Genomic DNA, 18,307 nt, shown 5'->3' with positions numbered 1-18,307 from the left:
GTGCGTCCGACGATAAGATCTCCCTCGTGGGAGACGCGACCCCCGGAAATTATAGGTTTTCGCGGTTTGAATTATTTCCTGCCTCATCTCGCGAGTGAAACCTTCGCGCACGGTAAGGAACGCAGTCACGATAGGAATGGGACAGATTGGGGCTCGTTATGCCCTCCTTCCTCTCCGCGTCGCGCGAGCGTGAGGGTCATGCGAGACGCAGGTGTTGATCGCGAGTTAATCCTTTCGATTCCGTTCGCATATCGCACGTATTCACCACTTGGTATTCACATTAACAAAAGGTTAATGTAAAGTCGTCAAAGAGAGAGAGAGAGAGAGAGAGAGCGCGAGAGAGATGAGAAAAGGAGATAAAGTGAGCAAGGAATACATTTATTACAATTTATTTTTCCACAGACAAAAAGTCGAGAATTATATGCTCGTGATTTGTAAGTCCGATCAACTCATTATGACTTTTTCTATACTAGCGGCACATCTTCCAGCAGGCTGATTTAATATAGTTCTGTTAAAATGCCATTCACTCTCTCATCAGATCTTCCGTTATATCTTCATTTTACCGAATTGACAAACGACATCACCACAGAATTACGTTCTCCTTGTACGTATTTGTAAGATCGTTTTTATGCCGGCGTTCGACTTCCAGTTCGCAATTATCGGTGCAGAAGACGGCGGGCGGTCACCTACGCGGCGAATCGCGATTGAAATTCGTAGAAAACGTGTGAACGAACTTTAATTATGCCGCGCAGCGACAAACAAAAGGAGCGAGAGTACCTCGCTCCACGGAGGTGGTTCCCCCTTATCCCGCGCGTACCTTCCTGAACCCTTCGCATCTCGCACGCTCTCGAATCGACCGGGGAGGCAAGGGGGCAAGAGGTGGGGAGGGAACGTTCAAGGTTAAGGCAAATCGCGCCGCGGATGACGTCAGGATGCAGTTAAACTAGTTTTAGTTTTGGTCCAGCCGCTCCGGAACCAGGCCCGGACAAAGAAGACGCTGTGGGAACCACCGTAGAGAAGGGGAGCGGGGGACGAAGAAAAAGAGAGAGAGAGGGAGGGAGGGAGGGATAGAGAGGAGGAGGGAGAAACGCAGTGGAAACGCGAGGTCTTTTCCAGCGGGACTGGCGCTCGCCATTGCTGCGTTTCCTCTTAATCGAATTTCGGTTGTCCGATCGTTTCGACAACGATAACGGCAAGAGAGAAAAGGAAAAAGGCCCGCGGTAACCTTGAGACGTCAGCGTCCGGAGAACGCTTGATTAACTGGTTCTTTGTTGCTAACTAGACGCCGCCGTCGTAAAATGCCCGTTTGCTGAAATTACTATCGTCCGAGCGACTCTGCTCGTGATATATAAATATTAATGTCTACGGATGGAGAGAGAGAGAGAGAGAAACAGATAAAGAGGACGTGATTTCGATGTTTTGTCCTTTGGCTCGAGACTCGCTAGGTCCTTGGTCGAAATATAAAATGTAAAATCTCTCATCACCGTGTCACGTAAAAATTATTATATCGGTGACCGCCGAAAAGGGAAATTAGCATTCATTTTGTGCCTGATGTGGCAATATGCAAAAGTTATTACACACGCATATAATATCTACGTGACAGACTTAATTCATATAAGAAAATGCTGAGATACTTTTGATTTACAAACGATAGTTCGTAAACGCAATTGCAAATGTTAATCCTCGTCTTGATTAAATCTGCCTTACTAACACGTTGATCTCTTCCATGAATTGTAATTATGCGCTAGATATAATATAAAGTTCGTAGAGATTTGCGAAAAATGAGGTCGTCGGGGATTTAATCGTTACCGATGAAGCATTCGATGTGGAGCCCAAAGCAAAATTGAATTAGCGCTGATTGACGTTGATACAATCGGCGCTCAGCGTGCCGCCGCGTTCCAAGTCTCCTCGATTATTATCGATTCGTCAGCGCGACACACTCGCGGGGAGGCCCCAAAGACAAATGGAATCTTTTCGGGCGCGACGAAATTTAGAAAAATAAAAAGCACACGATGCGACACGTGCCCGGGCAACGTCGCGCCCGAGTCGTTGGCCTGTCGAAGAGCAACGCGCGAAGAACGGCGCGACGGGCCGCGGGTAAACCAGCAATCATACGGTGGTCCAATTACCATAAGAAGGGCTCTAATTTCACACAATGCTCCCTTTTTTTCTCCCCAGGGCGGACCACGGCTGACCGCGATCGGACGGGTTGCACGTGGCCGAGAAAGGTCGCTCGGGCCTCGATCGACTTTCACGATTTCTCAATAAGTTTCTCAATGGCTCCGAAGGGTCGGGGCCTCTCCTGTGCCGCTACGTCTCCCGCGTGACAAAAATTTGACACGGACGCGCCGAAAGATGAGGCCACCGAGGTCCCTCGATGGCGGTGATCGGCCTTTCATTAAGTGCGCTGGATCAGCGCGCCATGCGTGACCCTATTCGTACCTTCTGCCGTGTCCTCTGGGGAGTAGAACGGCATCTTTCAACGCGAGCGGCGTCCGTTCGTTGTAATCGCGGCTCTTGCAGATACTCCTGACAATAGCATTATATTTTATGCTAATCTTTGGACCGGCCAGCTTTAATTCGTTGACATAGAATGCGGACAGATGAACTGAAAAGTAGGTCGATACATCGAGTTGTTTAAGTAACAATACAATGATAATTGCGAATGTCGAGCGGTTTTCTTATTGGTAATTTACGACCATTATACGGAGGCCAATCTTAGACACCTGCAATTCTTTCCGATAGGCCCTTTATGATATGTGCACTCGTATAAAAGTTGCTTGAAATTACCGCTGGCACCGTATGTTTACAATATGTGACTTTTATTATTTCTCAACACGCGATCAAATTATCCCTGTCCCAATTTCGAACATTTTCACAATTCCGGACGGTGTGTCAATGCAGAACACCGTTCTCGACTAAATTACGAATTGAATATGCAGAGAAACTGCACCTGATTACCCCGTCAGTCTTCCCGGAGAACGCGTTCGCTGACGAGAAAAATGTCCGGTGTCGGGCGAGGAATAAACACGAGCTTAAAAGCGAGAGAGGTACATAATAGCGACGCGCGTAAAAGCATTTAGCTCGCGCTCTGAGCGGAGCGAGAGGAAAAAAAAGAGGGATAGGCGGAAAAAGGAGGACAGAGGTTAGCGAGGGTCGCGTCGCGAGAAAGGGAGGCTGAGTTAGAGACCGGCAAGGTGGCGGACGCATTTAACGCGGTGGGGTAGGGTGGACGATTAAAATTTCAATTCGTTTTCCGCGCGAACTGACTCAGCCTTTCTATTCGTCCTTCTTCAACGCTGCCCACGTTCTTCTTCTCATCCCGCGGGCTCTCGCGCCGCCAAATGACAGCCCCGACGTCGCGGAGGAGAACCACTTTGTTATAATTTCCTTTAATGATGCCCCCGGTGGTCGGCCCTCATCCCCCTTTGCCGAGCTCGCGGAATATTTTTTATTACTCTGCACGATCTCCGGCGGTTCGCGACCAGACGGGGCCTTCGTGTTCTTTCGCGAGATTGGGGCCACGAATTGCGGCTTACGAAGCCTTCTGTCATGCGTTGGAAAAAATTGCGAAGAAGAATCTCCTCGCTGAACGTTTTATTCTTTACGCGTTGTTACCGTAACTAACGAAAGCGGGGTGAAATTCACCTTGACAACTGGCCAAGTTATAAACGCAATCTGCTATAGATTCATCAATAACTTGCTTGCAATTAAATTTCTTCTTTGCGGAAAAGACAAACTTAGCGCGATAGAGACGTATGACGAAAGTTATTATATGTATCGTTAAATTCTAATCGGTGGTTTTTGGAAATTGTCACTTTAGACACTATTTTTATTCGGAATATATTAACAAGTAAGTTCAAAGCTTTGTAAGAAAAGCCAGAGATCAAATTACGATTAATCTACGATCGTCGAGGCAGCTGCAATTCTCGGCTTCTCTGAGCGCAGATAAAACTCTTTTATACGTATTATTTTCATCGATGCATATCACTCATTTGTAGATTTATGAATGAAACCGCTGTTTTTCGTGCGCAAGAAAAATACTCGGAAAAGAAAATAATTTTGTCGAGCGACAGAAGGAGAGACAGAGGAGAAAAGGAAAGAACCGCGTGCGGATGGAAGGACGACGGAAGAGGACGAAAATGCACGTCGTCGCACGTGTTACGAGGAGTCCCGCGCCGTAGGACCTCATGACACGAAGGATTGCGGGGGCTCGGGGGCCGAGGGTGGGACTTCCTTAATAAAATGGGGCGCAAACGCCACGCCAGCGAATATCTAGCTGATAGTGGTTCGGTCAGCTCAGCGTCCACTTCGAAAATGCCGAGTGGAGGCCAAGGGGTGGCGCAGGCGGGGAGCTGTCAAAGCGGAATCCGTAGAAGGGTGGCTGCTGCTTAGGCTGATTCAATCTACCGTCACCCTTTTTGGAGCCGACGGCCTTTTCGACGTATCTTAACGCGCTGGCTGATGAAACTCGTAAAACGGAAAAAAAGGAAAGGGAAAAGTATGCGAATAATGCTTCGAAAATATCGGAGTCTCTTAATTAGGACTCGCGAGGCTGTTAAGGAAGGAAACATTTACTTCGAGTGTTACAGAATTCTCGCGCTTTTGTGTTAAATCTTTGATCCACTTGATACCAATTGTTGGAGACGTTTAACAAGCATTGCAAAATTATTTGAAACCCTTTTGCAATACATTGAAACTGTAGAATGTACTGTAGAACAATTCTCTCCTTTTAAATTATTAAAATTATAAACAAACAGAAGCACGTGATCGCTATTGTATACCCGAGTCGAAATTTTGGCCTTATGTTGAACCTTTAATTTTATCATATATGGTAGTAGGACCTAAGATAGTAAAAGAGGTCGAACTGCAAATTCGAAATTTACTCCTACTTTAAAACTGATAGTGTCGGAAATTTCTACGTTTGCCAATTTAGCATTAAAGTAAGTCCTTTTAAGTAGGAGCTAAAGTAAATTTTTAGAATTAAAGATTCAAGGGAGGAGTACAAAATATAATGTCATAAAAGTAGGTTATTGCTGGTCTATGTAGGTGTATAGATCAGCTAAATAGGTGTAAATTATTCTTAAAAGTGTTAAAATAGTACCATAATTTAAAATTAATTAATGTGACGTACAACACACATAATCACAGAATAATAGCTAGCGAGGAAAACCTCAGTCTGTCATTCATTGCAAAATTGCTGATCCCAGCTAAGCGCAGATGTATGGCGCGTGTTTAAAGCAAAAAGTTTAATCGCGCCGCTGTGCGTGATCTTAATACCGATAGTTTAAAAGACACCAATCGTGTGACACTCATTCGTCTTGACACCACGTGCCCTGCATCGCCCACACATACGGCAAGGGTCTCTCCCCCTGCATCAGGTGGCCGCCGCGCAATGTAATAAACATACTCATAGTTAGAGTAAAGGGTTAGACGCGCGCGGTGGAGGATACGACCGGGTCGGGTAGAAGCGGAGGGTGAGAGGCAGGGAATAGAAGAACTTGTCGCATTCCGTAGGCAAAGTGCACGGGCCGAGGCGAGCCGCGTTCACGCGCGAAAAAAAGGCATCATAAAAAAATGCAAGGTTACCCACATTTTTTTTTATCACCCGAACTGCTTTGCGAGGAGGCCGGGGTGGGAGGGATGCGGAAAGAGAGGAGAAAGACGGGGCGGAGGACGAGAAAAAGAGTTTAGTTATCGCCGGATAACACCCTCGCACTTTTTACGCAGGGGCTCGTGGCTCGGATTAATAAAAAGTTAGACAAACTGTCAAGAGTTACGTTTGTCGTTCGATGGAATTAGATGATCTTCAAGTCGTTCGAAGGGATTTCCCGACGGAAAAACGTTTAGTAGACCGGACCGCACGAGGATCTCTAAGACGTTGAAATTTTTAAGCTCTGCAAAGTTTATAATTTTAGAATTCTCAATAAAAGGTAAGTTAACGAGGTTTTTGAAAATTAATAAATTTTAAATGATGAGTTCAATTAATTTCTAATTTAATTTTTATGAAAAAGATCGATTTTATACGTCGAAAAATACAGTTTTACAGAATATTATATGAAGAATGTTCAAGTGCTTACGAGATAAACGTGCAACACGTTGATCCAAAAAATCGGCGCGTGTCCGATTCGAAAGATCCATATAAAAAATCTCGAAAGAATCTCGCCGTACAAAGTTGGTGAGGACGAGACGCCGGCCGGTACACGAGCGTGCACGAGCGAGGATTCTCTCGTGCCATGCGCACGTCTACCCGTCGTTCTCTCCCCGAAGATGCGTCGCCGTGGAAGAGGGAGGAAGGACGTCGGAGGCGGGCGTCGTAATTGAAAGAGGACACATCCAGGCCCGAAGAAGATGGAACTAGCGGAGAGAGACAAAACGTGCAGCATCTCCTACAGGATTCGTCGCTCGAGAGCGAGCGAGGAAAATGAGTAAAGCCAGAGGAGAGAACGGCCGAGCGCTCGTTGGAAGGCACGAAGAGGGAGGACGAAAGCCAGGAGGGGTAAGAAGCTCTCAAATTTGGTTGGTTCTCGCTTTCCACCGTTTTGTCGTGCGTGCCTATCCCTCTTCAGGCGAGAATCGGAGAAGATCGACTCTGTAGTCGAAGGTGGTGGGGCTGGTACGTCGAAGAGGGACAGGAGTAAGCAAGCGAAAGAGAAAAAGGTAGAAGAGAGACAGACTCCCCGTGTTTCGGCCAAGTTATATGGGTGAAATAGGACGAGACAAAAGGGAGAAGTTTAAGCGAGAGGAAGAGTGAGAAAGAAAGAGAGAGTGAGCGAGATAAGAGCATAAAGAAGCGAGAGGAACGAGTTCCTCCAGCGAAGGGAGCGTGATGGAACGATGGAGCCTTCGTGAGAGAAAGAGAAAACTTTGGACGAAGAGAGACACGGTTCGCCGGTGTGTTGAAAGAGAAGGGAGAAAGACGTTCGAGAGAACGGAGCGAGTAGAAGAGAGACGGTCGGAGAACGAGGGGAAACGCGCTCAAGTCTGAGAGAGAGGGAGGGAGAAAGAGAGAGAGAGAGAGGGGGGAGAGAGAGGGAGAGAGAGGCAGAATTCGAAGAGTCGGCAAGTGACGACGAAGAGGGGGTGGCGAGTATTGGCGAAGGAAGCAGTGTGGGGCGGAACACGGGCGAGGGTGGGGTGAGGGGAGGAGAATGGTGCCTTGGCGCGCGCCCGAGATCCGAGGTCTCGCAACTACAAAATTCCAGCCGGCAGAATAGTGCCGGCGTTCGAAGGATACGGTTGTACGGTAGTAGTGAAGTAAGCAAGTGTATATCATAAAAGAGTGAGAGAGAAAGAGAGAGAGTGAGAGAGAGAGAAAGAGAGGGGGAGACGAACGGAGGGGTGACGCAAGGCTGAGGTGGTTGCGTCTCATTGTGTTTGCGGCTTCAGTTCTATCGTTCTCGCAGTACTGGAATATGTGACGTCAGGTGATCGCTTTCGAGACGCCCACGATCAATCTTGAACAGAGACTCCGGAGACACCGAGTGAACGGTCCATGTACGAGAAATATACGCCGCAGATCGCAAAGTGAAAATAAAAGTGTAAAGGAGACTCGTGACAATTTGTGAGATAGAGATCCTTTTCGGGGGATTCTCAAGATGTATTTTTCCACCGGGATTCTTCTCTCGAAACCGCGTGACTGTCTCGCGCCGAACGGGAGTGACCTTGCTCCGAATCGAGGAATGCAGATACCGAGAGCCGCCGGCATTCTGCTCATGTAAATCACGAGCGATACGCGCGTTTGCCTCTGTTTTGTTTTGTTCGCCCCGACACCGAGTTAACCGGCATCGTTCGAATCTCGTTACCGTCGTCGAAAGCTGCAGCTCCACGCGGTAGGAGCTAGCAGGCTGTACCGTCCCGCTGTCGTCGACACGTCGCCCAGCCAGGGCCGACGATGCCGCACGCGGTGATCGCGATCTCTCTAGCGACATCGAGTTGGACTTTCGTGTTTGGAGTCAGTGCGATCATATGATAAATGTAGAACACGCTGTATCCCCGGTTTCTTTTTCTGTTCTCCTTCCTTGTCTCTTTTTTGTTTGATCCCCTCCCCAATTTACTCCACCTGCCACTACTAGTTCAACTGTCGACAAATCACGGAACAATTCTTTCACCCCCGCCGAGACTGAATTCGTACACGTGACTTGGTCTCATTGGTGCCGTTTCGTTACCACCATCGTCGACGTGTTCATGGGATACCTCGTGCGGTACTGCACCAGAGGATGCAATTCAAGAGGTAGTACAGTGACGAAAAAATCGTGAAGAAGAAAAGGAAATGAAAATAGAATTGCCTTCTCCCCGCTCGTGTGGGCGCACGTGGGATCGTGGCAAAAACTGGTGTGTATTTTTTACAATTTCAATCTGTTTGTGTTGTGTATAAACTACTGTTTGAACGTGTACGTGCGGGTAAACGACGAATGAAACGCGTGACTTGACGGTCGAGACGACGACGACGACGGAGGCAGAGGACAATATGAGTGACATGACGAGTGCCGTCGAGACGCAGCAGCAGCAACAGCATCAATACATAAGCGGTAGCTCTAATGCGGAGCATCGGTGTAAGGATTGCGGTCTCACCTTGGACAGCAAGGACAGTCTGGAAGTGCATCTGCGCTATCAGCACGAAAATTTGGTGAACCAGTGGGCCAGTAAGGCGCAGCAGGAAGAAAGCAATAATAACCATAGCAAGACTGGTAACCATAACAGCTACGTGAGCCGGAACAGCGTGCCGGCAGACTCGAGTGAGCCACCATCAATGTCGCCCACTCAGGATCAAACATTGTCACAGCAGCAGCAGCAGCAACAGCAGCAGCAGCAGCAGCAGCAGCATCAGCAGCAGCAGCAGCAGCAGCAGCATCAGCAGCAGCAGCAGCAGCAGCAGCAGCAGCAGCAGCAGCAGCAGCAGCAGCAACAGCAGCAGCAGCAGCAACAACAATCGCAACCATCTCAGCTTGCCATGCATCCAATACTACCGCCTCCCCCGTTTTTTCGTACTTCAGTGTATAATGACACCTACTACATGCAGAACGATCAGACTTACATCCCGCAGCATCCCTTTTCGTCATCGCAAGAAGACGGCCAGAGTAACGGCGGTGGTTACCCGCGCTATCATTCGTATCAGCTGTTTGCTGTGGATCGCGCCGCCTCTGACTCTACCAGCCCGCAGAACCCGCCTTTTCAATGCGACAAGTGCGGCGTCACTTATGAGGATGCGAATCAATTAGGTGAACACATGAGAACGAGTCATTTGCAGTCGCCTACAACGTATCCAATGTCTGCGCCTCAGTATCCGCAGCTGGTCAATAGTCCTCAGCAGCAGGTTTCCCAGCAGTTGCACCCGTCGCCGCCTCTCTCTAATCAACCACAATCCGGCTACAATTACAACGGTGGACAGACGATCAAGTCCGAAATGAAGCAGGAGCAACCCGAGGAGCAAGCTGAGATTCTTGACTTGGACTCTCATAAGGTGCAGCAAACGCACAGATTCGATGAGCACATCAGGCAGCATCGGGAGCATCTAAATTCATCATCAATACAAATGCTGGTGTCAACACATTCAGCACTGATGCAGCATCAGATGCAGCAGCAGCATCATCATCATCATCATCATCAGCAGCAGCAGCAGCAGCAGCAGCAACAGCAACAGCAGCAGCAGCAGCAGCAGCAGCAGCAGCTGAGAGGAGAACCGTTTGCGATAAGTAGTATATTGCCTAATCCTAATTGGCCAATTCCTCCAGAATATGGTGTACCCTCCCAGCAAATAGTTTCCATAAACCATCCTTCACCTATCACTGAGCACGATCACTTCATACACGCTCAACAAATGCCTCCAACTACGGATTCGCCGTTAACGATCACGAGCACACAACCGATGCAGACTCATCAGTTACCTACAACTCCGGGATACGCGCAAACGCCGAAAGTACCGGGGAGTAATCAAAACTGGAAGAGCAACGAACCGCGCCGTCCAAAGACGTACAATTGCACCGCATGCAACAAGTGGTTTACAAGTTCGGGACATCTAAAGAGGCATTATAATACTACTCTGCACAAGAATGCTGTCAAGAATGGTAAAGAGCCTGATCCGGCAACTCTGCCGATCACCGCTCATCATCATCCTTCTAGAGATAATGCCGGTTCTTCGACGAGCGGTAGAGGTGGAGGCGCTCCCGCGCCATCACCATCGGAGTTGTCTACCCGAAGTCCCCCAAACTTGATGGCAGGTCCCTCGGACGAGGTGACGAGGGGCCTGCTTCACACGCCCACCACGCTCTGCAACAATTCCAGCAGCAGCAACAGCAGCACCAAATCTTTAGCGGTCCTGAACGATCCAGCGATCATTCAGGGAATAATCACCAGTTCCCCGTTGCCATCGCCGGCGGGACACCACCAGCAACAAATGGGTACTGCGCTTCAGCAGCTGGGCTTGCAACAGCAGCCTCACCTGCCAATGGATACGTCGGGCCAGCCGGTACATTCGAATTCGCCCATCATGTCCCCGCTGGTGCACATGAATTGCAATTCCCCAATGGAATCATCATCCCTCCCGGTTCATCACATGAACTCGCCACCCGGCTCAGTACATCCGGTAATGACTTCGCCTCCACCGATGGGTGTTACGATGCCTCCTCAGCCGTACCCAAACGCCTTGCCCCCCCACGTTACAACTACTATCAACATTCCGGTTCAACTGGAGTCTATCCCAATAACTACCACCCTCCCTCTTCTTACTATTGGTAACGAGCAAGATGAGCGGCCACAAAACCGCTATTTGCCCGATTTCAAATCTATCTTGATGCCAAATTTCTGCCTCAGGGATATAGTTGATCACAACCAGACACAGGCTATTAACGTGGGGGGGCTAAGTGTTGAGGAAGTCATTCCTCAAGACTATGAATCTTCAGTATCGAATTACGGGCCGTATTCGCCTATGTGTTTCAAGGGATTGAATGATGTAGACATGTTGCATGCGAGTGCAAACGATATATTGTCAGCGGAAGCAAATGTAGACGCGATCAGCTTTTCACTCAACAAAATTACTATTGAGCCAAACAACAATGATCTGTCGTACAAGGAAGATTTGGATCCAAACGTCGGCTTATCTACGGTCAAGAAAGGGCGTAAGAAAGGTAAGGCAACTACGAAGAAGCAACGTCGGGTCACGAGCAGCAATGCTTATTTTATCTCGGAGAACGGCATCAACAAATGCCTCGCCTGCAATAAATTGTTCGAAAAGCCTTGTTACTTGACGCAGCATAACAAGAGCTTTCACTCGGGCGAGAAGCCATTTAAATGCAGCCAATGTGGGAAACGGTTTTCGACCGAGGAAGATCGCAAGAGGCATTCGGAAATGCATGCGATGGCGAGAAAGCACCAATGCGCAGAGTGTCCCAAGATATTCGCCCATAAAACTGACCTCAAGCGCCACAACTGCATCCACACTGGTGAGAGGCCGTTTAGGTGTCCCACTTGCCAAAAGGGATTCATCAGAAATGACCATAAGAAGAAACATGAGAATACACACAACAAAAACAAAAAGAAGAAGCAACAACAATTAAAAGCGAAGGCAACGGCTACATTTCTGGCTCATTCGCGATTCGTTCATCGTCCCGCCACTGGTCAGCGGGCCAACAATCAACAGTCGCAATGTAACAACGTCAACTCGGAGTTATAAAAACATTCCCTTGGGACGTCCGTGCTCGATTGGATTGTTCGACGCGCGTCCTCGACGTCGTCCTAATGACAAAGCGCGAGGTATGACGATTGTCTTTCACGTCTATGACGTCTATGACAGTTTCGCATTTTTCTGTAAATTTTCAATCTGAAACTTGCCGTGTATAATAATTATTAGGCTTAATTAATGATTAACTTTTTACTTACTATAGTTTACAAGATATATTGATGTTGCTTATAAACCGGTGAAGTAGTTAAGATTTGATATATGATTTTACGGAGCTAACTATTCCTCGTATGTTTCCCGAGAAAATAACGCTTCCCACTTACTCTCGGAACAGTTTCGACTCAATGTCGACATGGAAAAGTTCAATGCGTCTTTTAGCTGAGATTTGATGGAGAGATATGTAGAACGAACTAGTTGATATACCGAAGTTGTTTTCTGAGACGCGCTATTTAAAAAACAATTGATATCTGCCACACTTTCAGCAATGAAAATTGTTGCAATATTCGGACCAAACCTAATAAAATAGCACCAGCGCTCTCTCTTTATTGGTTTGTCGCATCAATTGCTTGATCAACAAATCGCGACTTCGGTTCAATGAGTTGTCGATGCTTTCGATGACTAAGGCAAGTTATAAATAGAAATTTGCGAAATTGGTCATAAATGATTGACAAATTTTGATGTCGGTGCAGTGTTAAATAAACAAGATTGTAAAAAATACAAGTGTATAATATCACTATATTATTGAGTAGCAACCAGAGCAAAAAAGGCTCTTCGACATAAAATTCCAACCATAAGTGAAAGGCCAATAAGCGTTAAAGCGCACCTGTTTGGCGGTTTTATACTTTTTTATGCGTTTGGTATTAAAGTTAACTATTAATAATTATGCATCTACAACCACACTTTATTTCACACTCTCTTAGCATAAATTTTTACGTTTATTAAAATTTACTTTTATTAATCGCATCATATATAACTTATCATTATGCATATTTTTCTGATTTTTTCTCTATAAAATATTAAAAATGTACATATATGCACACCCATTTTAGAATGCATGCGGTTTAGATAGAAACGTAATAATTTTTCAGATAATATTTATGAGTATAATTACATTATAATTACATTATAATCATAATATTGTAATTGTAAATACATATTATTATTTGTGCTATTAATATTAACCATAAAAGATCATCTTTATATCAAATCACAACACAAAAGTAAGCATAAAAAGCTTTTCATTAAAAATTTAGACATTTAGCACAATTGCCATAAAAACCTAGCGATGAAGCAAAATTTTATTCCTGTTTATTCTTAGTATTTTATAGTACCGTTGAATGATATCCTCGTAGCACAGTAAAATATTTAAAATATTATGGGTTTTCTTTTTTCTTTACTAACAAAGATAGAGAATTTTGTTCCAATTTTTATTCAAATTCAATATTAAAAACTTCTATTAAAAAAATCTTTGTGTTTTTCTCGGATAATATTGATATGAGTATGTTGCGATTGATAAGAGAATATTTATTGAAGTTTTATCAGAAATATGTATTTTACACTCATTTTTATATACATTCCAATTGGTGACCAGGCATGTTCTCACAATAGTGTCTCAGTTGTCTGTTTATTTAATAGCCTAAGATAAGCTTAGGTACAAGTTGAACGTCGCTCGAGGTGAAGTTTGCTCATGCTTTCATATTATTAGTTGAAAAATTTTAATAATTAGTTCTCATCTTTTAACATTAAAGAAATTTTTAATTTTATAATACATTATATATCAATTATAAAGTAATACAATTAAAAATTTTAAATTGGGTAGATACATGTACATTCCACTTGTAATCTCATCGACTTCAAATTTTTATATTATGTCCAATTATTACACTGAACTTTTGTTCCGTTTATTAACAAAATGAACTACTGGTTTCATCTTAGTACATGCCCTCTATCAATGAGAAGAAACAGGGTATTTTCGATATTCTTTATTTAATTCATTAACGTTGTTCCTTTATATTAAATATATTGAAATACTTATTAATTTATTAGTGATTATTGACATATATACACATTCATATATTCCCTGTATTGAGGTTTGTCGATTAGATACTTTCGGAGCTCAATCGTTTCGCATATTGACAGCACTAATTAATCGATGCCTGATTAATTACCGGCAAAACAAGCCAATCACCGAGGCTATGATCCGACTCCCTTGAAGCGAATTTTCCCCTCGAGCCACGCGTCGTTCGGCGCATGCAAGCATGCAATTGTGAGTAAATGTTCACGTCGCTATAACGAAATAACGCCCAGATACGCATAATTATTTCTGACGGTCGTTGTCCAATCGAGCGGTCGATTTCAGTTGCGGTAATAATTTCTTATACTATTACTACGCCAATTATTTGCCTTTATCATGCAAGCAATATTGCTTAAGGAGAATTATCTCCCATTTCAACAACGTTGAGCTTTCACTCAATTTATTTCATGGTTATGTACAAATTATATTATACACAAAAATTAAAAAAAAATTGTTTCTTTAGGAAAATATCACTTGTTTCTATAAAATAATTGTACATATTTTATCTATCTATCTATCTATCTTGTACATATTTTATATTTTATATATTAGTTATCCATTCGTTCATCATGACGGTCCGTATTTTTTAGGCGTTTATCTGACATTTTAATAAATAACAGAAATAAAAATGTCATGATGTCGCATTGTTCGTTCCTTATTGTTTGTTAATGTTTTTTGACAATTTATTGCATTATTAATAATGTTTAATGTTTACACAATAATAACGTAATTAATAATTTATTAATAGTACATTTATTAATAAGATTTTCAATTAAATCACGTTTACCTGACCGTCACGATGAATACAGGTATTTCTAAAAGTATATCATCATAAAACTTGCTATGTGTTGTAAATAAGTGAAGGGAAGGGATGGATGAAGGAAGGAAAGGGAAGGAAAAAAAAATGAAAGAAAAAAACAATAGGCGCGATTATCCTTCATTTTCAAGATTCAGTCTTGAAAGCACTATTTCATAGCAAGAATGTTAGTCTTTATCGTTATGACGAAATAATATCATTTTAGAAGTATCCTGTATAAAACGCATGGATATATGTAGATATAAGACTCACTCGTCAAATTCGGTGCGTCAGATGAGTGCGAGTACGGATCCAGTACTTAACAGAGCAGTAAGCGTAATGTTCTCGCAAACCCCGTTCTGTTCATTGTATTAAAGAAGAGTAATATCAACATAATAATATCGATGATATAATATAATAACGATAACACGGTAACACGGTAATTCATATATAGCAGTCTTGCCATTTTTACTACGTAATGTCACATCCGGAACAGTCTACCTCAGAGTTCAGGAATTTAACGATGAATGAATGGAGAAGAAAGGAAGGAATGTGAAAGAGCTAATGCAATAATAATAATAATGATACTTTAAAAGAAACGAACGTGCCGTGCGGGTGATACGTTGTGTTTTTACACATATTGCGTTTTACGTATCAATAAAGAAACGTTTAGACGAAATGACTGCTTGTAAGAAGTCCGCTCTTTTGTCCGAGCATCGCGTTGAGAAGAAACAATTTAAAAAAGCGTAAAAAATAGCTTTTTCTACTTGTTTCGTTTCTCAGATCGCTCGCCGGTTTAATTAACTTATAATAGGACATGGTACGTTTAGAATTTAACATAAAAATGTACGAATGATGAGAAATTTCAGAGACAAACAGAAAAGGAGAATAGAAGAAAGAAAATTTAATAACCAATCTGGTTGGATGCGCCGCGTGCTACTGTGAATTAAAGTCTCGATAATATATAAGCATAAAAATACACATAGTTATACACGCAAATTGACGAAAAGACTTACGCGCGCAGTATGTACGCTAGATTAATATTTAACGTAACGTAGTGTTTTATTTGATAGAACACAAATACACTTGCCAGTTTATTTCGTCAATTAGTGCATCCTCTATATTGTGTTTTTATATCTCCTAAATTAATGCGCGACCGACTTTGCGATCGCAGCCATGCTAAGACGCAGAGACGTAAAGTCTCAAGAAGATTGACGTACGTTTTCGTTTAGACATATCACAAACAGTTAATGAAAAAAAAAAAAGAGAGAAATGATTGTAAACGAGTGCGCGCGCATCAGAAGAAAATTGCCGCCCTCCGATTACGATCGAGTATATTTCTCCATATCATTGTTTTACAAAACGATCGTACGTCATATGAGGTAGTGAAAGGAGTACAGGACACAACATAATTTTATTCGTCCTCATGCACGAGAAGAATAAGTGCAAAAAAAATTATAAAAAATAATTTGAATAGCGATATTTTTTATATTCTTGGTTCTTTACCCACGCAATTCTGTAAACCAAGAAACTGCTCAGTACTATCGATTTGACTTATTATATTAAATATGAACTAATATTATGACGATTATTATATAACATTATTATTGGAGAACGAGTTTCATGTTATTCCACTATTATTATTATTTTTTTTAATTTAAATTTTTATGTTTTATTAATATTATTGTTCGTGTTATGCGCCAAATATTACACACATACAAAGATATATTGAATAAAAAGAAATACTAAATCAACTTTGTATATTTCAAATTCACTTGAGAAATGCCTATTATGTGCAGTGATGATCATCCCAGCACGAGAAATGCGCTATGTATTAGTACGAACACTTTTTTGCGTATATGTATACTGGGGAAGATTATTTTCTGAAACGTACATTAGGCCAATAGAATAACATATCTTAGATTTAAAATAATAATTAGTTTAGCAAGAATAAGGCTAGTTTTAATTTTTTATTTTAACAAAACCGTTCGGATGAATTTCCATAAAAGAAGAAAGAATAATCGAACTTTCACACCTTGCAACGTGTAGAAACAATGTCTCAAGATGTTTAAAAATGAACTCTTAAGAGAAACTATTATCCTAGGAATCAAGAAGAGAAGTGAATTATGCATGATGAAATTTCTCTTTCCCCTTTTCTTTCTCTTTGTAACCTAAGGGTTTTAGAAAGAGAAAAGTTGAAGTACTTTTTATGCGAGAATGTTGTGTCTATATATACACATACACATATAAATATCATAAAATTAGGAATACATATGTACATAGAAATGGAATTAGAATTACGAATCATTAAGTACATAAGGATAACAGAATGACTGATGCTGGTATAAATGTCCTTCTAAAAATGTGATTTTTCTGGGCATTTTCTCGCAGAGTAAGAGACAAATAATTTACACAGTGCGAGAAAAATAACCTATATAACTTGAGAAAGATTTTCTCGTTTGATTAAGACGTAATTCCGTATGCATTTCTTGTTTATATATACATTACGTGCCATACGCATAGCTATGCGTAATGATAAATTATAAAGTTCCAGAAAGAGAAAGCGAAAGAGTGTGCGACAATTCTAACAGAATGAATGATAATACTTCAATTATGTGTGTTATACTGTATACTGACATTAATTTCGATCAAAATACGAAATGATGGCAGTACACCTTTTCTGTTCCTCTTAACGAGCGTGCAAAATCCCGAAGGAAACGTCACGAAATTAAAAAAATGAGACAAAATCACTCGTAATCAGTAAATATACTAATTTTACAGATCATGACGTTTTTCGAGACTTTACATGTCTTCGAATTTACAGAATAGCTATACTTCGGTGCATTATTTCTCTATGCTGATAGCGAGATAATTTTTCTGGAAAACACAATCCATTTTTTAATTTCCGAAGCATGATTTTTGGGGATTTTGCATGCTCGCACCGCTGTTTTAAAAATCCATAACTTAGGATGCGTAATAAATATCTCATAACGAAAAATTGCAACAACTGAATCAAAAGAAAGATTATTTCCATAGAAATTGTATATGCAAGGCATTGTAGAAATACAGCTCGCGTTAATTTTATTACGTAGACAAAGATCTTTTTCAAAAAGCAACTACATAAAAGTGAACATATAAAAAGGCTTTATATGGTTTTTAATTGTCGTTATTTGCGCATCTTAGGACTCAACTGGCATCGTGGGCTTTTCCCACATTGCAACTAGTCATGACTTTTAATATTTTAATAATAGAACATGAAAGAGATATTTGTCCATGCTTGTTCTCAAAATATAAGATCTAATGTTCATTTAATTGTTTTTTCAAGTGCATGTTACAATGCGATGGTCTGTGTGACTTTGCACTACATAATAATACTATAATGTATATGATGCTAGGCGTGATAGAGTTGGGAGAAATACTATTACATATTAATATTATACTGTGGTACGACAGAGCTAGAGGCAATGTGTGTAGGATACCTCTGAAAATATGGAACCGTACTGCATCACTCCCCAAAATATAACAAAGTAAATTATTAAGTTCTTCATTTCTCTTTTTAAAGTATTTTTATTAATAAATAAAATAAAATTTAGCATACGTTTATCATTAAATACATATTTATACAAGTTTTGACCATTAAAGTATTTTCCTATTTTCGTGAGTGATGCAATCGGTTTCTAGATTGTTTTTATAAATTTTTATATAAAGAAATATTTCTGTTCGAAATAAATAAATACCGCATGTAGTTTAAGTAAATTAA

At 42.1% G+C, this 18,307-nt stretch overlaps 1 protein-coding gene across 1 annotated transcript; it reads left to right on the top strand.

Moving 5' to 3' along the window:
• Positions 1-8,450: 8,450 nt before the first annotated feature.
• LOC105560185 lies at positions 8,451-14,234 on the top strand. Its single transcript, XM_012009070.1, has 2 exons — positions 8,451-8,892; positions 8,983-14,234. The coding sequence occupies exons 1-2, from the start codon at positions 8,471-8,473 to the stop codon at positions 11,669-11,671; spliced, it is 3,111 nt and encodes a 1,036-aa protein (XP_011864460.1). The 5' UTR covers positions 8,451-8,470; the 3' UTR covers positions 11,672-14,234.
• Positions 14,235-18,307: the final 4,073 nt, after the last annotated feature.

This window comes from Vollenhovia emeryi, unplaced genomic scaffold (genome assembly GCF_000949405.1).
Source record: "Vollenhovia emeryi isolate VEMERY1.0 unplaced genomic scaffold, V.emery_V1.0 DF939239.1, whole genome shotgun sequence".
Taxonomy (NCBI): domain Eukaryota; kingdom Metazoa; phylum Arthropoda; class Insecta; order Hymenoptera; family Formicidae; genus Vollenhovia; species Vollenhovia emeryi.
This window is presented reverse-complemented; position numbering and strand designations above follow the sequence as displayed.